The sequence below is a fragment of the Anomalospiza imberbis genome, chromosome 2 (assembly GCF_031753505.1).
Source record: "Anomalospiza imberbis isolate Cuckoo-Finch-1a 21T00152 chromosome 2, ASM3175350v1, whole genome shotgun sequence".
Taxonomy (NCBI): Eukaryota; Metazoa; Chordata; class Aves; order Passeriformes; family Viduidae; genus Anomalospiza; species Anomalospiza imberbis.
The window spans coordinates 87,824,752-87,842,246 of NC_089682.1; the positions used below are offsets into that span (position 1 = coordinate 87,824,752).

The 17,495-nt window shown below is 44.8% G+C and overlaps 1 protein-coding gene across 2 annotated transcripts; it reads right to left on the reverse strand.

The window, feature by feature from the left end:
• Positions 1 to 2,924: 2,924 nt before the first annotated feature.
• On the reverse strand, positions 2,925 to 16,926 carry CNMD (chondromodulin). 2 transcript variants are annotated; one of them, XM_068182273.1, is made up of 7 exons: positions 16,780 to 16,926; positions 16,392 to 16,526; positions 13,906 to 14,046; positions 10,787 to 10,900; positions 8,015 to 8,168; positions 6,635 to 6,837; positions 2,925 to 4,285 (listed from the first exon to the last, which is right to left on the reverse strand). In XM_068182273.1, exons 1-7 carry the CDS (start codon positions 16,849 to 16,851, stop codon positions 4,073 to 4,075), a joined length of 1,032 nt encoding a protein of 343 aa, XP_068038374.1. In that variant the 5' UTR covers positions 16,852 to 16,926; the 3' UTR covers positions 2,925 to 4,072. The 2 variants fall into 2 exon arrangements, with proteins under 2 accessions (XP_068038374.1, XP_068038373.1); XM_068182272.1 differs by having other exon boundaries at positions 2,925 to 4,288.
• Positions 16,927 to 17,495: the final 569 nt, after the last annotated feature.

A 17,495-nucleotide genomic window follows, 5' to 3' on the forward strand; every position in this document is an offset into this window, starting at 1 on the left:
ATCTCAATCCTGTAAACCAAGTTTGCAGGTCTAGACATAATTCCAGCATGTTTCTTAGCACAGGCAGATAATCTGTGTGTATTCCTCCTTCAAGTTTAGGTTAATCAATAATGGCCTGTGTTGTTGCCTTACTGGTAGAGTGGAATGTGTGTGTGGGGGAGAGGTGTTGGGTTTTTTGTTTGGAGGGGATTGGATTAAATCAGTAGGCAAAATTTTCTTAGAAAGCTGGGGGGGAAGGTGCTTCATGAACTTGGTGAACAGTGTATTTTGTTCTTGTCAAAACACACACGCACAAAATGGTACCAGAAGCTGTAGATCAAGAGAATGCTAGCAGTAGCTTGGGCGTTGAATAGAGGTTCTGAAAAAACCAGGGACAGAGGGAATTTCCATTGGGACTGGAGAGGGTAAGTGGAATATGTAGCAGCACTGATAATGAATTGGCTGGAGGAAGAGAACTACCTGTAAGGACAGAGTGGATGGTATTTTAATTGTGTTCCAACTGCTTGAGGGTTTTTCCCAAGCCTTTTGTTCATCTGTACATAGTACTGTCTGGAGGACCAAGGCAGTGTCACCTCAGTGCTCTGATGTGGTGACCTCAGTGATCTGAGTACTGATGCAAATCCTGGAAGAGGACAGCAAGATGTAACAGTTCCCATTTAATACCATAGCTGGGATTGCTCTATGCTTCTGCTCCTGGGGAAGATCCCTGCTGCAGGTGAAGGCTGCCTCTCTCATCTTTGATATATGTGCTTGTGAAAGACCAGCTGAGCCTCTCAGAAGCAGAAGATGGTGCTCCTGGTTCAGTCTCCCTTTGGCCCTTTCTGAGCAGAGATTCTGTCCACCCAGACATGTCAATCAGCAATCAGTTCATTGCTGACTGTAGTTTTATGCTTCACTACTTTTTTTTTTTTTTTCCCTGCACTGCATGGAACAAGTGATCAGTCTGTTCTTCACTGAAACTTTCTTGGAATTTTTTTGTGCTGCAGTAGGGGTGAAGTGTTAGATGGGAGGTAGAAGCCAGATCGCCCCCCTTCTATGGCTCCCAGCTGTTTTTTGCTTTTGCAATGTAAGCACAAGTGGAGGGTGATTCCTGTATGAAAAGGACAAAGGGTTCATTTGTTTTAAGTGGGGAGAAAGGGAATCGTAGATTTAGAAAAAAATATTCCTCTTGCCTTCTCATCACTGGCTTTCAATTTGTTTCACCATATGGGATTGCTCCTTGTTTTCCATCTCTTTTTCAGCAGCCTGAATTTATCCCCTTTTTCTGCTCTAATCTGCTCTGCCATTCTAATCCCCCTAGTGAAATCACATGGGTAATTAAGTTTTAAGGATAGTGGAACTGCAGTGCTGTGACAAATGTACACCCACCTGTGGTGGGAGACACTGTTGATGACAAACATATTCCTCTTCTTCTTCCCTAAACTTTGGCCAAAGGAAGGCTTTCAGTTGTTTTCTGATGGCCCAGGGTCAGATTCAAGGAACACCCTGCTGCATATTTCCCCAAATGTTGTAACTTCTTTAATATACCAAGGTATTAGATTTGTGATGGCAGTGAGAAACTTACTACTTTACTGGTAGTAAATACTGTACAGTACTGAAAGGGTCACTGTGGATGGTTAGAGCTGGAGTCTAAGCCACAGCTGCAGGGAATATCACAATATATTTTCATACTGTTGGCTTTTTGGTTTTACTGCCATCCCTGTGTTGCCTCAGAACTTTTCTTTCAAAATCAGATTTTGAAGGAAAGGTTAGTTTTTTCCAACTTTGCTGCAGCACGAGATCTTTACTTTTCTCTCTTTGAATCCAACATGAAGGTAAATAGTAATTTGCTTGCTTGAAGCTTGAGTTGGAGAAGGCATTTTGTTGCCTACCTTTTGGAAATAAATAAACATTATGGTCACTGTGGCTTTTGTGGCATGGTGTGTACAGACATGTTCTCAAGACTTACGTGCCATATGTGACAGCTCTATATCTGTGAGCAGGATGGGTTTTTTTTTACTTCTTACATGCTTTGTGACTGCCTGTAGAAAGCAAATGATTACAAGCTTTTGTTAAAAATTAATTTTGTTAAGTATGTGTAGACATGGAAATCACCCACGAGGAAGTTGTTTTTGTGTCTTCAGAAGGAGGCTGTTTGTTTTATTGGGGGACACAGAAGCAGATGACAGGTTGCCTCAAGATGCAAAACAGAGCAACAGTCCTGTTCAGACATACAGACAGTCGCATTTCTCTTTCTTTGCCTCCCATGTTTCACTTGCTGATGCCCTTCTTTTCCTCTTCAGACAGTTCTTGAACAAGTAGGTGAAAGAATTGTTACACTTTCTACATTGAAAAAAGCACAGAAAGCAACTGTTTTTTTTTTAATGGGTTTGTTTATTCTGCAATAAAAAAAAGGAAAACTGACTTTTCTAAGCATATGATAGATGTACTTCTAAAACAACATAATGATCAAGGTCATTTTCAGTTTAAAAAGCAGAAACTCAAATTTAACAGGCCTTGAAATCCCCCTTTAAGAAGTTTATAATTTAAATATTTCAAAGCAAGTCTGTCCTTCAGATTAAGGGAAGGTGAAGTTTGTACTAAAAAGCTACAATAGAACAAACTACTGAATTCTACTCTCATTCTTATTTAACACTTTGCTTTTTAGATATGCAGTTTAGCATTCCACATGAGGTTGTCTTTATTTTCTTTAAGCCACGATTATGTCAAATTCTTCTTTTTTGTGTGTCACGCAGTGTTAATAACATTACTGGACTTGCAACATCTCAAGAGCTGTTCAGTCACAAAAATGAATGCTCCAGGAAGCAGACTTTAAGAAAAGCTGAGCCATTTTGTTAATAAAGATTATGTAGATGGCTCCATACACTTGGAGGTAGGGTTCAAGATACATAGTATGGATAAAGGCAGTGTAATAGCACTGTTACTGCTTTTCAAGGGTAGAAATACTGAGTTGTTCCACCTTTGAGTGTTTCAGCATAGTACCTTCCTTAGAGATTTAATGTGTAATGGGATCAATCCCAGTAATTGCAGAGTTTGCCTTAGCAAAAAGGGTGAGGTGAGAAAGCAAAGGAAAAAAAAGCTTTTTTTTTTTTTTTCCCCCTCCTTTCCACTAAACAGTTTCTCTTGTGGGGAAAGGATGTGAGCTTCAGCAAAGCTAAAGGAACTGGTGTGAATGGCTGCTATCCATGTGAAATAAAGAGGGGTTGTAATCTTGTGTCAAAAGTGTCTAGTTCAAGTATTTATAAATAACAGTGGCTGTTGTAGATTCTGAAGGGTCTTGAGACTCCTTGGTCTGCAACTGCATGTAAATACCTTTGCTGTAGTAGCTGGATAGCAGATACTTGTTAGACACCACAGTGGTATCATGGATACAGGATTCTTGATGCTGGGGCTTCTTTGATGTTGGGATGTGTGAAGGGTTTTGATTCTGCGGCCACTCACAATCCCTTCCACAGCTACTTTCCCTGCTGTTTGTTTCCGATTTAGCACAATGTTCTCTTTCCCGTGTCCTCTGGAGCAGCTTTGTGGGAAAGGTATGCTGTAATTGGTTTATAACCATTTATAATGACCTGGCAACTCTGAATAGCAACAGGGAGCAACTTAAGTTGTGATTTATTTAAGTAAGCTACATGGATTAAAGGCACTCCCAAGTGTACAAGTTGAGCTAGTTGCTTGATTAGGTGTAAATTTTCACATATAGCTTGGAAAGAGAGAGGTTTGTTTTGAAAGGCTTTATTTAGATGTATGGGCAAGCGTCTGGACAGCTAAACCAATTGTAAGCAAAGTGTAATATTGTCTTTTTTTGGGATGTCTCAGTTTTTTAATTCAGCAAGTGCTAATATACCCTTGCTTCTTGTAAAGCTAATAGAATATTAACTTGAGATTTTAATTTGCAGTTGGAATATCTGACCTTGCTTTTGGTGCAGAAAAACAAGCTGTGATTTTGTAAGGCAGGATCGGTACCGCTGCTTTGATTTTAGTCTTTTACCAGTTCATTGTATTCCTGCTTATTTTGTCAAGGCTCCAGTTTAGGTTGTTTTTTTTTTTTTTTTGTTTTGGTCAAGGGGTTTTCTCACACAATGCCCATGATACGAGCAACCCACCAGCTGCAGGGCATGATGATCCGGCAGGCGGTGCGGCAGCCCTGGTAGTTGTAAGGCCACGGGTGGTAGCCCATGAGGGGCTCGCAGATCCGCTGGCACTGGGTGTAACTTCGCCGGCACTCAATGCAGCACACGCCCAGGTGATCCAGCATGGGGTCAAAAGCCATCCCTTCACCTTCCAGCTGCTGGAATGAAAAATATTTAATCTCATCCCAGTGCTCTCATTCTCATGGAATAGCAGAATACATCCATGCTCCCGTTAACCCCACAAAGGTAAAAGCTGCAGCCTTGAGCTGTGGAAATTGACAAAACTCCCACTAAGTGTCCCATGCATCTTGCTTTATTATTTTTTCTTTTGACTTTCTTTTGACTTGCTCTCTTTGGCAGAAGTATAGAATGGGTGCAATCACCGTTGTAAAATGAAAAGAATAACAGGCAGCTCTAACTTCATTATTTTTATTCTACAGTCCTTGCAAAAGCTCCAGTAACAGTAAGCTCCTCCCAAACTTTAAATAGTAGTGATGGAAAAGATTTCAAGGTAGTTACCTGAATCTTTCATGTAGGTGAGATTTCCTGAAATATATTATGTGGTTTTTATTATTAGTTTTAGATTCTGTAATTTAATGCTTTTTTTACAGCACTTTTAGGAAACTATTCCTCTGGTCCCCTGCAGTTTTCTGAAGATTTGGCTCTTGTCTCTGAGTCTGGTTCCTTCCCTCCCACCCTGCCACACTAAGGTGCATTGTGGACAGTGAGAATTGTGCCTGTTCTGTAGCTGACAGTAAGGAGATAAATGGAGCAAAGCATGCACAAAAGCCTTTACCCTTCAAAATTTCTTTCCTCATTTCTGGGGAAAAAAAGGTAACCGGATATTCTGCTTTTGGAAACTTAGATTGTTCTTTGCCCATTGGTGTTACTTCAAGAAAAGCAGCAGTAATGCACAAATGCTGAAGTACCAGTCAGCTTTTTACCTGAGCATTTGTCATTTATTTTCAAAAAGTAGCAGCACAACAAAAAAAAGTGACACAGAAAGGTGCCACCCCTTGTCTGGGCTTGTACAGGACCCTAGTGACAGCTGGGTGTTTTTAGGGACCCCAGCAACTCCTTCCCAGTCCTGAGAGCAGGGAGGATGTTTTCTCGGTCAGGATTCATCATCGTTGAATTCAGATAGCTGCACCATGAACATCACCTGAGCTCATCGTCCAGGCTCCACTTACAGTGAGTAAATAGCTCTAGGGGAGGATTCATTTCATCCTTCAGGAAAGGCCCGGAGCATAATTAATGGTGCTTGTCAGTCCAGTGACTCGGTCTCTAAGAAAGCCTGGTGATAGGCATCATGCAGTAGCTGTTGGTGAAGGTGAACCCCGCCCTGCAGGCTGAGGGAGGTCTGATGGCTGCATCTGTCTGGCCGTTCTCCATTTGGCCTGGCTGCACCCTGGCTGGTAGAGCAGACCTCTGGCAGTTGTGCCTCCAGAGGCAGGGCAGCTCAGACCTCATGGAGATGGTCACGTTAGTGGCTGTGAGGAGAAGCTACATTCCAGTGCCACTGCTGTTTTACTGACCTCGTGAGAGAGTCGATTTAGATCCACTTTATTTGGAGTGATTAATTTAAGTTTAATAAGGGATGTCAACTTGGCAGAATGCTGTCACAGTATAATGATCTCCTGCTGTTGCATAAATGTCAAGTCAAAGCTGGGACTTATTTCCAAAGCAGGAGGCATTTATCTTGTGACAGTGTTGTATTAAAATGACTTACTCCTGCTGCACCAAATGGTGGGTGTAAATTGTCTGGCGCTGGTGCAGCAGACTGGAAGGTGCCTCCTGCACAGCCAGCGTTCCTGCAGCATGGCAGAGGTGTTGGGACACAGCAGGGTGGCTCCTCTGCTCTTTCTGGGGGCTGCTGCTTCTTGAAGGGTGAGAACAAGTTTTACGACAGTCATCCTCCACCCACTGCTGCTGTTTCATAACAGATTCTTCTCTGTCAGGTTATTGCTAGTCTAGGATTGCTTACCCTCATAGAGAAGAAGCTGAGAAAGAAATTTATTTGGCTGAACCTTTATCTCTTTGCACCCAGACACTTCTGCTGTGTTCCCCTGTAGCAGTCATGTCTGATACTATTTGAGAGCAAAGCATGTTTCTAGCTACTGGACTCTCTTCACATAGTAAATGACGGGTCTCAGCTGTCTGATCAACACCAGCTTTGGTTTGTTTCTAGAAGGTGCTACCCTTGTCAGATCTTCAGTGCTGTTTCCATATGGATGTGGAAACCTCAAAAAGCAACTTGGCATCAACTTGCCTTAATCTTGTGACCTCAAGCACTTGTGCTTGTTTCAGACTGAAATCTAAAACTGGAAGAGGAGGGAGGGAAGACATTTTTGACCTTCTTAGGTGTTTTACCAGTCTCTTAGTTCTTAGAAAAGCTGAACAAGCAAAGACTGTGCAGATTAAAAAAAAACAAGCTCCACATTACCAGTGTTACCTGTCCAACACAGTCCCAGGCTCTGAAGGAAGATTACAGTGCAAACACTTACGTTGTATGGGTTGTCTGGATTAAATGTTTGATCAGTTTCTTGTCCCATTGGCCTGGTTTCATTAGCCTGGTGGCCAAGCTCTTGAGTCAGCTGCACGGTGCGTGACCTGGGGTTTACTTCTTCAGAAGCAGTTTCCAAGTCTTCCTCATCAAAGTTTGGTTCTGATTGGCGCTTGTTTCTCTTCATTTCTCTCCTCTGGTTATCTGAAGAAATTACCACCGAGTGACAATCTTACCTTGGATGTGTCATTGTAGTTACCTAATATTTCAGCCATTTCTTTAAATATTAAAAAAATAGAGGATGGGGGGCAGAGAGAAAGCCAAAACTGTGCCTTGGCAAACTTGATTTGCATTGCCATGGGAGCTGCTTGCCTTCCTATGTTGTGTCTGTAGCAATGCCAGTCCAAAGCAGTATGATTGCTTTTCCCCTCTCCCTCCTCTCTCCTTGAGGCAAAATGTGTGTGAGATTTGTTGGGGGTTTTTTGACCCAGCCTGTAGTCACTGATACTAACCCAGCAGCAGTTTACAGCACTAGCAAGACCAGCTGTACACATCTCACTTATTTTTAAAAATGCTTTTATGACGGGATGGTGCCCTGCTCTCAAGGATATCTGGTTCTGGACAGCTTTGATACTTCTCTTTTGTTGCCCAGTGGGATATGCACGATCATGAAGGGAAGTGGAAAATAACTGGTAGCTTGGTTCCACAGGTGCTCTAAAATGTGGTAATTTTTTTTTCACACGTGTTGTCCCATCCAAGTGTTCTGATACTAACTGTACCAAGGAGGAATAAATATTTTTGAGCCTTCTCTTCTCCTAAGCCTGGAAGTTACCTGGAGGAGTTGCCATCTTCCTGGTGACTCCTGAACACCTTTGCTAAGCTTGCCTATGGGCCCCCAGTTCAGAGCTGGGACTGCCCCAGGGTCTCATAAACCATCCACCAGCTGGCTGGCTTAAAGCATCTTCCTTCCACTCCACTGAATTCCTCTGGGGAAGCAGGGTAGAAAACAGGACAGGCTATGGTCCCAAATTCCTGGCCAGTATTCCTGCTACCTGGTGTCAGCTGCCTACACATTAAGGGGGCTAGTGTAAGCTGTTGTCTTGTCCTTCTCTAGAAGGAGGCTGACCTCTCTGAAAATGTTTCATCTCCTAGCAAGTAACCCACTTGGGCTATGCAAATTGTCTGAGTAAATACACAGATGGAAAATATCTAGGGGAGAAACTCCAAACCCACAATCTTGGCACAAGCCCAGGAAGGCATGGACAAGGGAGGAAAGGAGTCTGGTTTCCCAGATGTGCTAGTTTCAGTAGCAAACCTGATGAAGGGAAGGCATTTAGATGAAGGGAGGGATAACATACTTTTCAAATAAAATAAATGTTACCTTTGGGATATGTTGGTCGCAGCCAGAAAATTGGAAGATCGCTGCAAAGCTCTAAAATTTTGGGGCTTAGGAAGCTGTTATGCTTGATAGGCTCATCTGCAGCCACCCAGATAAGGGAGTTTTTGTCAAATCTCACAGGCATGATTTCATCTTCCTGCAAACAGAAGAGCATAAATCCTTTGCTGCTCAGTGAGCAGTCATGTGCCTGTTCGCTGTTAATTCTTGAGCACCAAACTGTATAATTATCCGCTGCAACTAATACCGCGCATCCTTCTATGTCATGAAAGTGAAGGAATCGTGCTGAGCCAAAGCCTGGGGAAAGGCTGCCTCCACTGAAATGAAGGGCAAAGCCACTGTCAGCTTTATGGGGCTGTGATTTCACCCATCTCACTCCTGGAAGGCTTCTGGCCCATGCATGAGGGCTGGGTGTCAGAGGTCTTTGAGCCCAAAGTACCAGAATTTCAGTAGAAAGCAAAGTTCTACCACCTTCAGCAAAGCAGCAATGAAATACCAGCAAAACCCAAGTCCCTCATCTTTTCTTATGCCCTTTTCTCATTTGACATACTCCCAATATGTAATTCTATTTACAATGTGTGTATGGGGGGGTGAGGGGTGGAATCTTGTTCAAAAGTTTTAGAGAGGATTATAGCTTAAGAACTGCTCCAGCTTCCAGTTTCAAGTCAATGTGATCGGTCTGATTAAAGGTCTTGTTTGGTAAAAGCAATTCAATTGACCAAAAGCTTGAAGTGCTAGTTAAAGGAGCCTGCCTTTTTGAAGTGTACCCTGCAGGTTTTTGGTTCATATCTTCAAAGTAATGTAGGAAAATGCCGGTGATTGATTCTTTAAAGTTGTTAGTTCAAAGTATTATTTTACATAAAATGTGTAAGTATTTTATAGCAACGGTGAAATATTAAAAGAAAACTAACTTTTGAATCATGAAAACCAGCATGATTTCAAAGTTAAAATTCTAAAATGCTTTCATAAGAGTTATCAAGACTTGTTATATAACTGACTAGATCAATTTATTCCCTTGATTGTTGTTTCTTTAGTGTTTATTGATTTATTTTGTAGGTCTCAAGTTATTTAAGTTTGCTATCCAATCTGTCTACTGCTCTTTATTTATATTCTCCCACTTGAGCTTTTATCAACATCAGAAATATCTGACTCTAATTTTCAGAAATAAAAATATCCTTTATTTCTGTTTTAAATGATTCTGACTTGTCAGCAGCCAGAACTTGGGTATCTATAAAACTCATTTTCTGGAACAATTTTTGTAGGTAGTGTTGCTATGATGCCCATTGTAGGAAAAGAGCACATGCATACTTTCTCCTAAATACTACCATATCAGAGAGATGACTTGGCCTAGAAAAATAAATACTACTTTGCCATTCCTGTAGTACATCTGGCCTGGGAAATCGAGTGACAGGGAAAAGTTACTGTCTTAGTGGTAGCACTATGCTGCTTGGTGCATGTGATTCATTGCAACAGTCACATAGGTGATGCATCTTTGGAGAAGATGCACAAAAAACAGGACAAGGAAATTGTTTTACTGTCACCAGGTAGAATTAGAAAGAACTTTTTGATTATTTACGATAATGTCTTCAGGTCTGTGCTGTGACTTTGTTTTTACAAAAATACAAACTTTGAAAAATTCAAACTTTGACTTCAAGCAACAGTGCTAATTAAGTCAAGGCCAGCTGCCTTTAAAATAAGGCAAGGCAGGAAAGATGGAGCTCTCTCTCTGGAATTTGTGCGAGTTCTGTTTCCTATCATGGGGAAAATCCTACCAGCTTCAGGAGGCTTTGTAACATTTGTCAGCCTTTCTGACTCTATTAGGTGAGATCTTTTTCCCCTTCATTTTAAAGATGTTCAGCAGTCACGGCACCAATGCAGGGAGGTGCAGCTTTAACAGTGCCTCTCTTCCCCACTAATTGTATCTTGACTTTATTCTCCCAGGAGCAGAGCAAGCCCAGGGAAAGGGGCTGTGGATCTCCTGTGCTGTCCTGCCAGTGACCGAGCCCCCAGCAGCATCCAGGCTCAGCTGGACTCAAGTCACTGGAGCCACTCCTGTGTGAGCAATAAGTTTGTGGGGGCTGAGCTCTGGGAAACTCAGGCTTTGAGCACATAAAGCAATCAGCTTTTTGGGCAAATGTGAGGTTTAGTGGTATCTGGGTGAGAACTGCAGCTTCTGTGCTGGCTGTGATGCAAATTCTAGTTAACATGTAAAATTAAGTTTTATGCTAAGAAGGCAAAGTCATATTTTTAAAATAAATTATTTCTTCTGAGTTATTTTAATTTTTGCCTTGTTTTCCACAATTCCCTTTTACTGACTAGAGTGATGAAGTTCATGCTTCTGCTCAAGAACATTGATAGAAATCTCCTGGGATCTACCACAGTCCTCCTTTGCATTGACTAAAGCAGCTGCTTCTTCCACACTCTCCCTTCCAGCCTTGTGCACAGCCTAGTGCTCTTGTCACAGAGGTCTCCTGTGGATCTGGCAGAAATTAGTCTGTGGCTTCCCCACTCACTAATCTGCAGCCTCTTACAATGTCCCTGGACACAGTGATGTGTCTGACACCAATCTTGTTTTTCTTACCTTTCAGGGACTCCTTGCAACCAGTCAATAAATCCTTAGCTATCCTACCCTGTGTTCAACAACCCTACCATGAGCCAGAGTGGCTTTCAAGTGCCATTTTTATTTGTATTTAAGAACCTCCTTTAGGCTCTCTCTATACAAAGATTAGTTTAAAAAACCAACAAACTACCCCTTACCAGCTCAGATGAGAGGCTTGCTTTAGCCATAGGGTCAACTTCAGGGATGTGAGCTTTTGGCTGAGCTTTGATGTAACACTTCTCTCCTTCAGCAAAACGGATCCCAGTTATGCCCTGCAAAAGCAGAAGGCAGGGGGTTGTGCACAGCCCTCCTGCTCCTCACCACCCCCAAGAAAGTGCCTCAGCTCTGCTAAAATTGCCACTGAAGGTTAATCTTATTTAAAACCAGAAGCAATAAAACACTCTTCCCTTCATCATTTTAGCTTCACAATTTTGGTCAAATTGGTCTGGAAGTTTTTGCTTGATTTCTGAAAGTGGGGGGGGGGGGGGGGTGTTTTATGTAAGTGCTTCCATGCAGGCTGTAGGCTACTTGGAGTAGCTCTGTTAAGGAATTAGTTGACATGATTTGAACTGTAACTTAGCACCTAACGTAGGCAGTCTTGAAATTGTGCTAGCTGGTGGTATGGTACCTTTGTGACACAGTTTTACAAAAATGTGGGGGCAGTTTGGTTTAGTTTGTACAAATAAGTGACTGTGACAGCAAAGGGAAGTTTGTGACGGGCAGTTTGGTGCAGAAATCTGTGTGTGGGACTTCATCTGGCCTACTAGGGTGAAATGCAGTTGCATAAACCATAGATGTCTAGTTTTAAGCAAGAGAAGGAGCAAGTCTCCTGTAAGTCTGGGATGTACCTTCCAGCCCTGTGCCAGAACTTTGGGCATCAAGATTTTGCCATTGTCTGTAGTTTCTATGTGTCTTCTGTAGGGTTTGGGTATCCATGGTATCCATAAAAGAGCTCTCTTCTACATTATACATTTAGATACCTCATTGTAAATGGCAAAAATTTTGTGTTTTTCATGTGGTTGCACAAGCTCCAGTCAACCACCTAAATATAATTACCTAGTGCCCTTTAAGTTGTGCTGGTTTTCTGCCTGCCCTCTAGCTGCCAGGAGAAAAGGGGGTGTGGGTGTCAGCATGACCCCTCTCATCTGCCTTGAAGGGGTATCATGGATGCCTTCATGTGCAGTTTTGGGTGCCACAATGAAAGACATTAAACTGTTAGGGACTGTCCAAAGGGCACAGGACATGGTGAGGGGCCTTGAGGGGAAGCCGTATGAGGAGCAGCTGAGGTCACTTGGTCTGTTCAGCCTGGAGGAGACTGAGGGGAGACCTTGTTGCAGTTAGAGCTTCCTTGTGAGGGGAAGAGGAGGGGCAGGCACTGATCTCTTCTCTGTGGTGACAGTGACAGGACCCAAGGGAACGGACTGAGGTTGTATCAGGGGAGGTTTAGGTTGGATATCAGGAAAAGGTTCTTCAGCCAGAGAGTGGTTGAACACTGGAATGGCTCCCCAGGGAGACGGTCACAGCACCAATCCTGACAGAGATCAAGAAGCATTTGGACAATGCTCTCAGGCACATGGTGTGACACTTGGGGATGGTGCTGTGCCAAGAGTTGGACTCAATGATCTTTGTGGGTCCCTTCCAACTCAGCACATTGTGATCTAGTGCAGCATGAGATGGATGGTACAGGGGCACCTGAGCCATGTCCTGTGTGTCTGTAGGTCTGGTGTAGCTGGATACACCCCCTTCACAACGAAATGACTACAAAAGCAGTGAGAGAGGAGATGGCTAAAGCAAGGATGGGTGCATTAGAATGTAAGGCTTTGTGGTGTATCAGGTGTTCTAGGAATACCCTAATATTGCCAAATCCAAGCCTTCTCTGACCATGCAGTCATTCCAGCAGTGCCAGTCAATCCAAAACTGCTAATGTAAATACCAGTCTGTTGGAATCACATCTCATCAGCTGCTTTCTCCTTTGTGTGCATTCTTGGCTGAAAACCCAAGTGGCATCATCCCTTTTCTGAGGTTGTCCCTGGCCCTCTGTAATTACAAGCAGGCACTGTCCCTGGGAGGTCCCTTTAGCTGGTTGGTGTTAGGAGCTGATTCATAACCTGATGGTGACAGGCAGTACCTCACCAGCAACACACATGGAGGAAACATGAAGTCAGCATCTCTCCAGTGGACTGCTGCTTTTGTATAGATGTGAAATGTCAAAGGCAAATGAGAAGAGCTTGCTATGGATGCCCTTACTCAGCTGCTAATGATGTTGCTATGGTGATGCTAATGAGAGTTGCATAAAGGCAGAATCACAGCTGTTGGGAAAGTTGGGGTCCAGCGTCTCCTGGCACGGATTCGTATGTTCTTGCTGAAAAGCCAAGGAGCTGGATTTCCTTGCCTTTCTAGATCCAGCAAGGGAAACACAGCTGCTCCAGAAGCAGAGATGCTTCCTAGCAGCAGCATCTTTGTTTTAGGTGCTGCTTTGACTTACAGAGGGCTTAACTCTGAAGTTGAGTGTTTTGCACCTGAGAACATTTAACTGCAGGCCCTGTAGATGGGTTTCTGCAGCATCACACAGATGTGCCTTAGTAGCTCAGAGACCTACTCTATCCAAGCTGATGAGCTCTGCTGAGGTTTGGCATCTGTTAGTCCAGGCTCTGTGCTGAGCAGCCACAGAGCTGGAGTGCCCAAGTGTGTTTGCTGTCAGCTCAGGTGGCCCAGCACCTGGCATTTGGTGCATGTATACATAAACTGTGCTAAATGCCTCCATCCTCTGCCATGGGGATGAACCCAGGCCAAACCATGGAGAGCAGCTCCCATCCTTGACCTCAGGGCAGAGGAAGCTCCCCAAGTCAAGCATTGTAGAGTGGTCTCTCCTTGGCTTACTGTATTGAGCCTATGCTCCTCAAACAGGGATGTTTGGGAGAGGTGTTTCTGCCAGGTCAAACCACTTGAAATCATGTGAGGGTTGTGTCACAGCCTGACAGAATATTTTTCTATTAAGACCCCAAGGTCACATGTCACAGTTCTGCTCAGTGGTTTGAAAATGCTAAGTATTTACATGGAGTCAAACCTGATGTAGCCTAATCCACACCACTTCCTGGAGTGGTGCCTGGCACAGCTGATCTCCAAAAAGCACTTAGATTTTTGTTTTGGAGGAAACCGCTTGTGTCCTTGTGAAAGCAAGCCAGGAAAGCAAAAATGTTTGTGTGGATGGTTGGAGGCTGGAACCTGAGACACTGCTGGAGTGTGTAACATGAAGGACAAGAGTGGCACTACTTACGATCTGAAAATCATGAACTTCAACAGCCTCTTCACTCCCACTTCCTGTTTTGAATGTCTCTAAGTTGTTTCCAGCATCTATTTCCATTGATCCATCTTGTACTTTTCCATTAATGCTCATAGTATAGTGAACGTTGTACACCTGGAATCAATAAAAGAGCGGTAGCACATGCCAGTAATTACTTATTGCCTTCCTCCTGCACCAGGCAATGGGTCAGTCTGACTCTCCTATCCCTGTTTAGCTCCTAAATTTTGCTGCTGCAGGCATTTGATAACCCTCCAACAACCAACACTGCACTGCTTCAGCATTGGGGCTGGCTGGCAGTGGGGCAGCCAGCCCTGAGAGGTTGTTTGATCTCCATCCTTGGAAGTTCTCACAGCCTGGCTGGATGAAGCCCTGAGCAACCTTCTCTGACCCCACAGCTGTCCCTGCTCTGAGCATCAGGCAGGACTAGAGACCTGAGATCCCCCTTCCAGGGGGTGCTTATAGTTCTACTTCAAAAACAATGTGGGGTGAGTGCACACCCATGTTCACTCTGACCTAAAAACCTTCTTCTAGGACATTTTAGGAAATACTTGTTATGCTGGCATGATTCCCAAAGGACAGCAGGCGTGAATGTCCTACTCTGAAGGAGGCCAACCCCTATTTATCTCTTAGGATGTTCTGCTGAGGCACAGGAAAACAGGTTCCTTTTGAATATGAACACACTTCCTAGCTTGTAATGGATGTGATCTTTGTTTAAATTGGATGTGAAGTTGTATAGGCTCGTATTTTCCTTGTCAGCGTATTTGCCCTTATCCTATTTTCAATGAGGACAGCTACAGTGTGGTTTGTATTTGCTGGAGGACCACAATCTGTGGAGGGGTTTTGTGATTCTCTGGAGCAGCTCTGCTGAAAGTGCTGCACAAGCAGTTTATTTTGCGTCTTAAAAAAGCCTTTACAGCATTTTAATGAAAAATTTACACTAGCAGCTAGAGACAAATTTCTTCTTCTCTCACCTTTGCTCAGGGAAGTCTAAGGTGCTAAAGATTTATGGTTCCTCAGTTATACACAGCCACTCCCACATTTCTGCTTTCTAGGACTCCTGTTGAATGTGTCAGCCATAAAACCTGACCAGTATATGTGGTCTCCCCCTGATAGGGGCTGAGCTAAATTTGAGACTTTGAGACCCCTGTCAGTTAGGGAAGAATTTAAGGATATGAAATAAACCCAAGAATTAAAAAATTGCATTAGTTTTTTTAATTGAATGACTCTGGATATAATTTTTGCAGTTGCTTCCTAAATATTTGCAATTCAAGTGCAGCTTTCTGAGTTTGAAGGCAACTTGGAAAAGTAACTCTCAGCTTTCCCAGTATCTTCACCTAGAGAGCAACTTTGAAGCTTAATGGAAACAATGAATGTGACATATTTCGTATGGCTGAATTTAGATGACAGGAGCATTAAAAAAAGGAAGAATTGTCCTGTACTCCACAAATTCACCTACCTGCTCAGACCTGAAAGCACTGTCCCCTGATTATGTCACCATGTGCATCCCTCTCCCTTTTCAAAAGCCTAGAGAAGCACATAGTTCTTGCAGCATGTCTTGGAGGTCAGCGATGTGTCCTATCTTTTTGCAGTAAAACCTTGTAATTTTCTTTCTGATTATCTGAATTATCCTTATGTGTAGGGGTGTATCTCACAGGGCCTTTGCTCTGGCTCCTGGAATTCACACAAGGCTCTCCTTGATGAGGGCTGGCGTGTGGCCAGAGGCAGTACAAAACTTCTTCCAAAGTAAATTCAAGGGTACTAATTTAATTTATGGAGAACGTTACATTCATGTGTGTACCATCATGTTTCAAATGTGTTTCTTTTTGTTTACACAAATTCTGTGTAAACAGAAAGAAAAGTTAATCTGTAAACATGTTCTAATGCTCTGAAGTTTGGGTCTTTAACTGATCACCAGCTTCTCAGTTTCATTCTTTGCATACACCTAAATGTATGCACAGTCATACAAAGCGCCACATCGAACGGTGCCTGTTAATGGGTTAATTATAGCATTACATACTTGAGGGTCAAGGTAGAATCTGGACTGAGAATGCAGATGCTATGAAAAAAGAATTTACACATTTCAATGTTTTTTTGTCCTGAGAGCTGGAGTTTGCCCAGGATGTAAAGCCCCGGGGACTTGTTGGGGTTTGAGTTTACTGAGGATTTGTGAGCAGAAATCAATGTAGAGTCTGTGCTCTCAAAGATGTGCTTCGTGTTCGCTAATAAATGTACTTCCAGGAAGCTCCATCCACACAGCCACCAAAAACAGCGATTATGGGTTTGGGTTTTTAGGTGTTTGGGATTTTTGAAAGGAAAAAAACCTACAGGTCTGCTTAAAGACCTCTTTATAGACCTCGCAAGAAGCACTTCCAGCCCGTGCCTCTCCGTACATGTGAGAGCTCCCCGCCCACCCGGCCGCGGGTGCGGACGTGCCCCGGGGCCCGGCCCGCCACGCTCACCTGCCGCTCCGTGGCTTTCCAGAAGTAGAAGGCACCGATGGCCCCGGCCAGCAGCAGGAGAGCCCCGGCGATCAGCACCGCGGCCCCGGCCTTCAGCAGCCGCCCCGGCCCGGGGGGCGCGGCCGCCGCGTACGCCTGCGGAGAGCGCGGGTGGGAGCGGGCAGGGATCCCCGCCCCGGGACCCCCGGCCGGAGCCGATCCCACCTGACTCGTTTTGTCCCGATCCGTCCCGTTACATCGCGCCCTGTCCCGACCCCACCCGTTCCCTACCGTCCCAAACCATCCCATCCCGTCCCGACTCGCTCGGTCCCGTTCCATCCCAACTCATGCCCACACGCTTTGTCCCGATCCCACCCTGTCCCTCCCGGTGCCTGCCGGCAGCACTCACGGGGGGCAGGCACAGCTCCACATCGTCGGGCCCCACTCGGGCGATCGGCACCTTCTCGGAGCCCTCTGCCATGGCTGCCGCGGGAGCGAGACCTGCCCGGGCTCGGCCGCGGCCCCGGCCCCGGCCCCGGCGGGGCTGCACCGCCCCGGCCCGCCCCACTCCCAGCCCCGGCCCTGGCCCCGGCCCCGGCCCGCGGGGAAGGGAGCACCGCCCAGCCCCGGGCACAATGAGCCCCTTGAACTGCCCAGCAGCCGGCGGGGCTCCCCGGGGCTGTGCCCGCCTGCCCCATCGCTTTCCCATCCAACCGACCCCTGGGTGTCGTCTCCAGCTTCCGAGCAGGGGTCGGGGGTCGAGGGGACACACACCCTCGCATGCCGTGGCAGAGAAGAGCGGTGCCCCGTCAGGCAGACGGCCGTCATAAAAAAAACCCAAAACCATCTTTTAAAATAGAACAACGTGTTAACTGATATTTTACACTTGCCATAGGAATTTAAAGGCGCTGGAGGTGACAAGCTGCTGGTCAGTGACTGCTCCGCAAAACACCTCGGTGACTGGCACAAGCCAACAGCCTCCGGCTGAGCCCCGTGTCCAGGCTGGGCATGGCCACTGTACATGGCAAGCTTTTAAGGGCTACATTGGTTATGTGTGTCCATCCATGTGTCTGTCTATGTTTGTGTTTCCTTCATGCCCCTTCTGGATGTCTTGCCTGTACATAC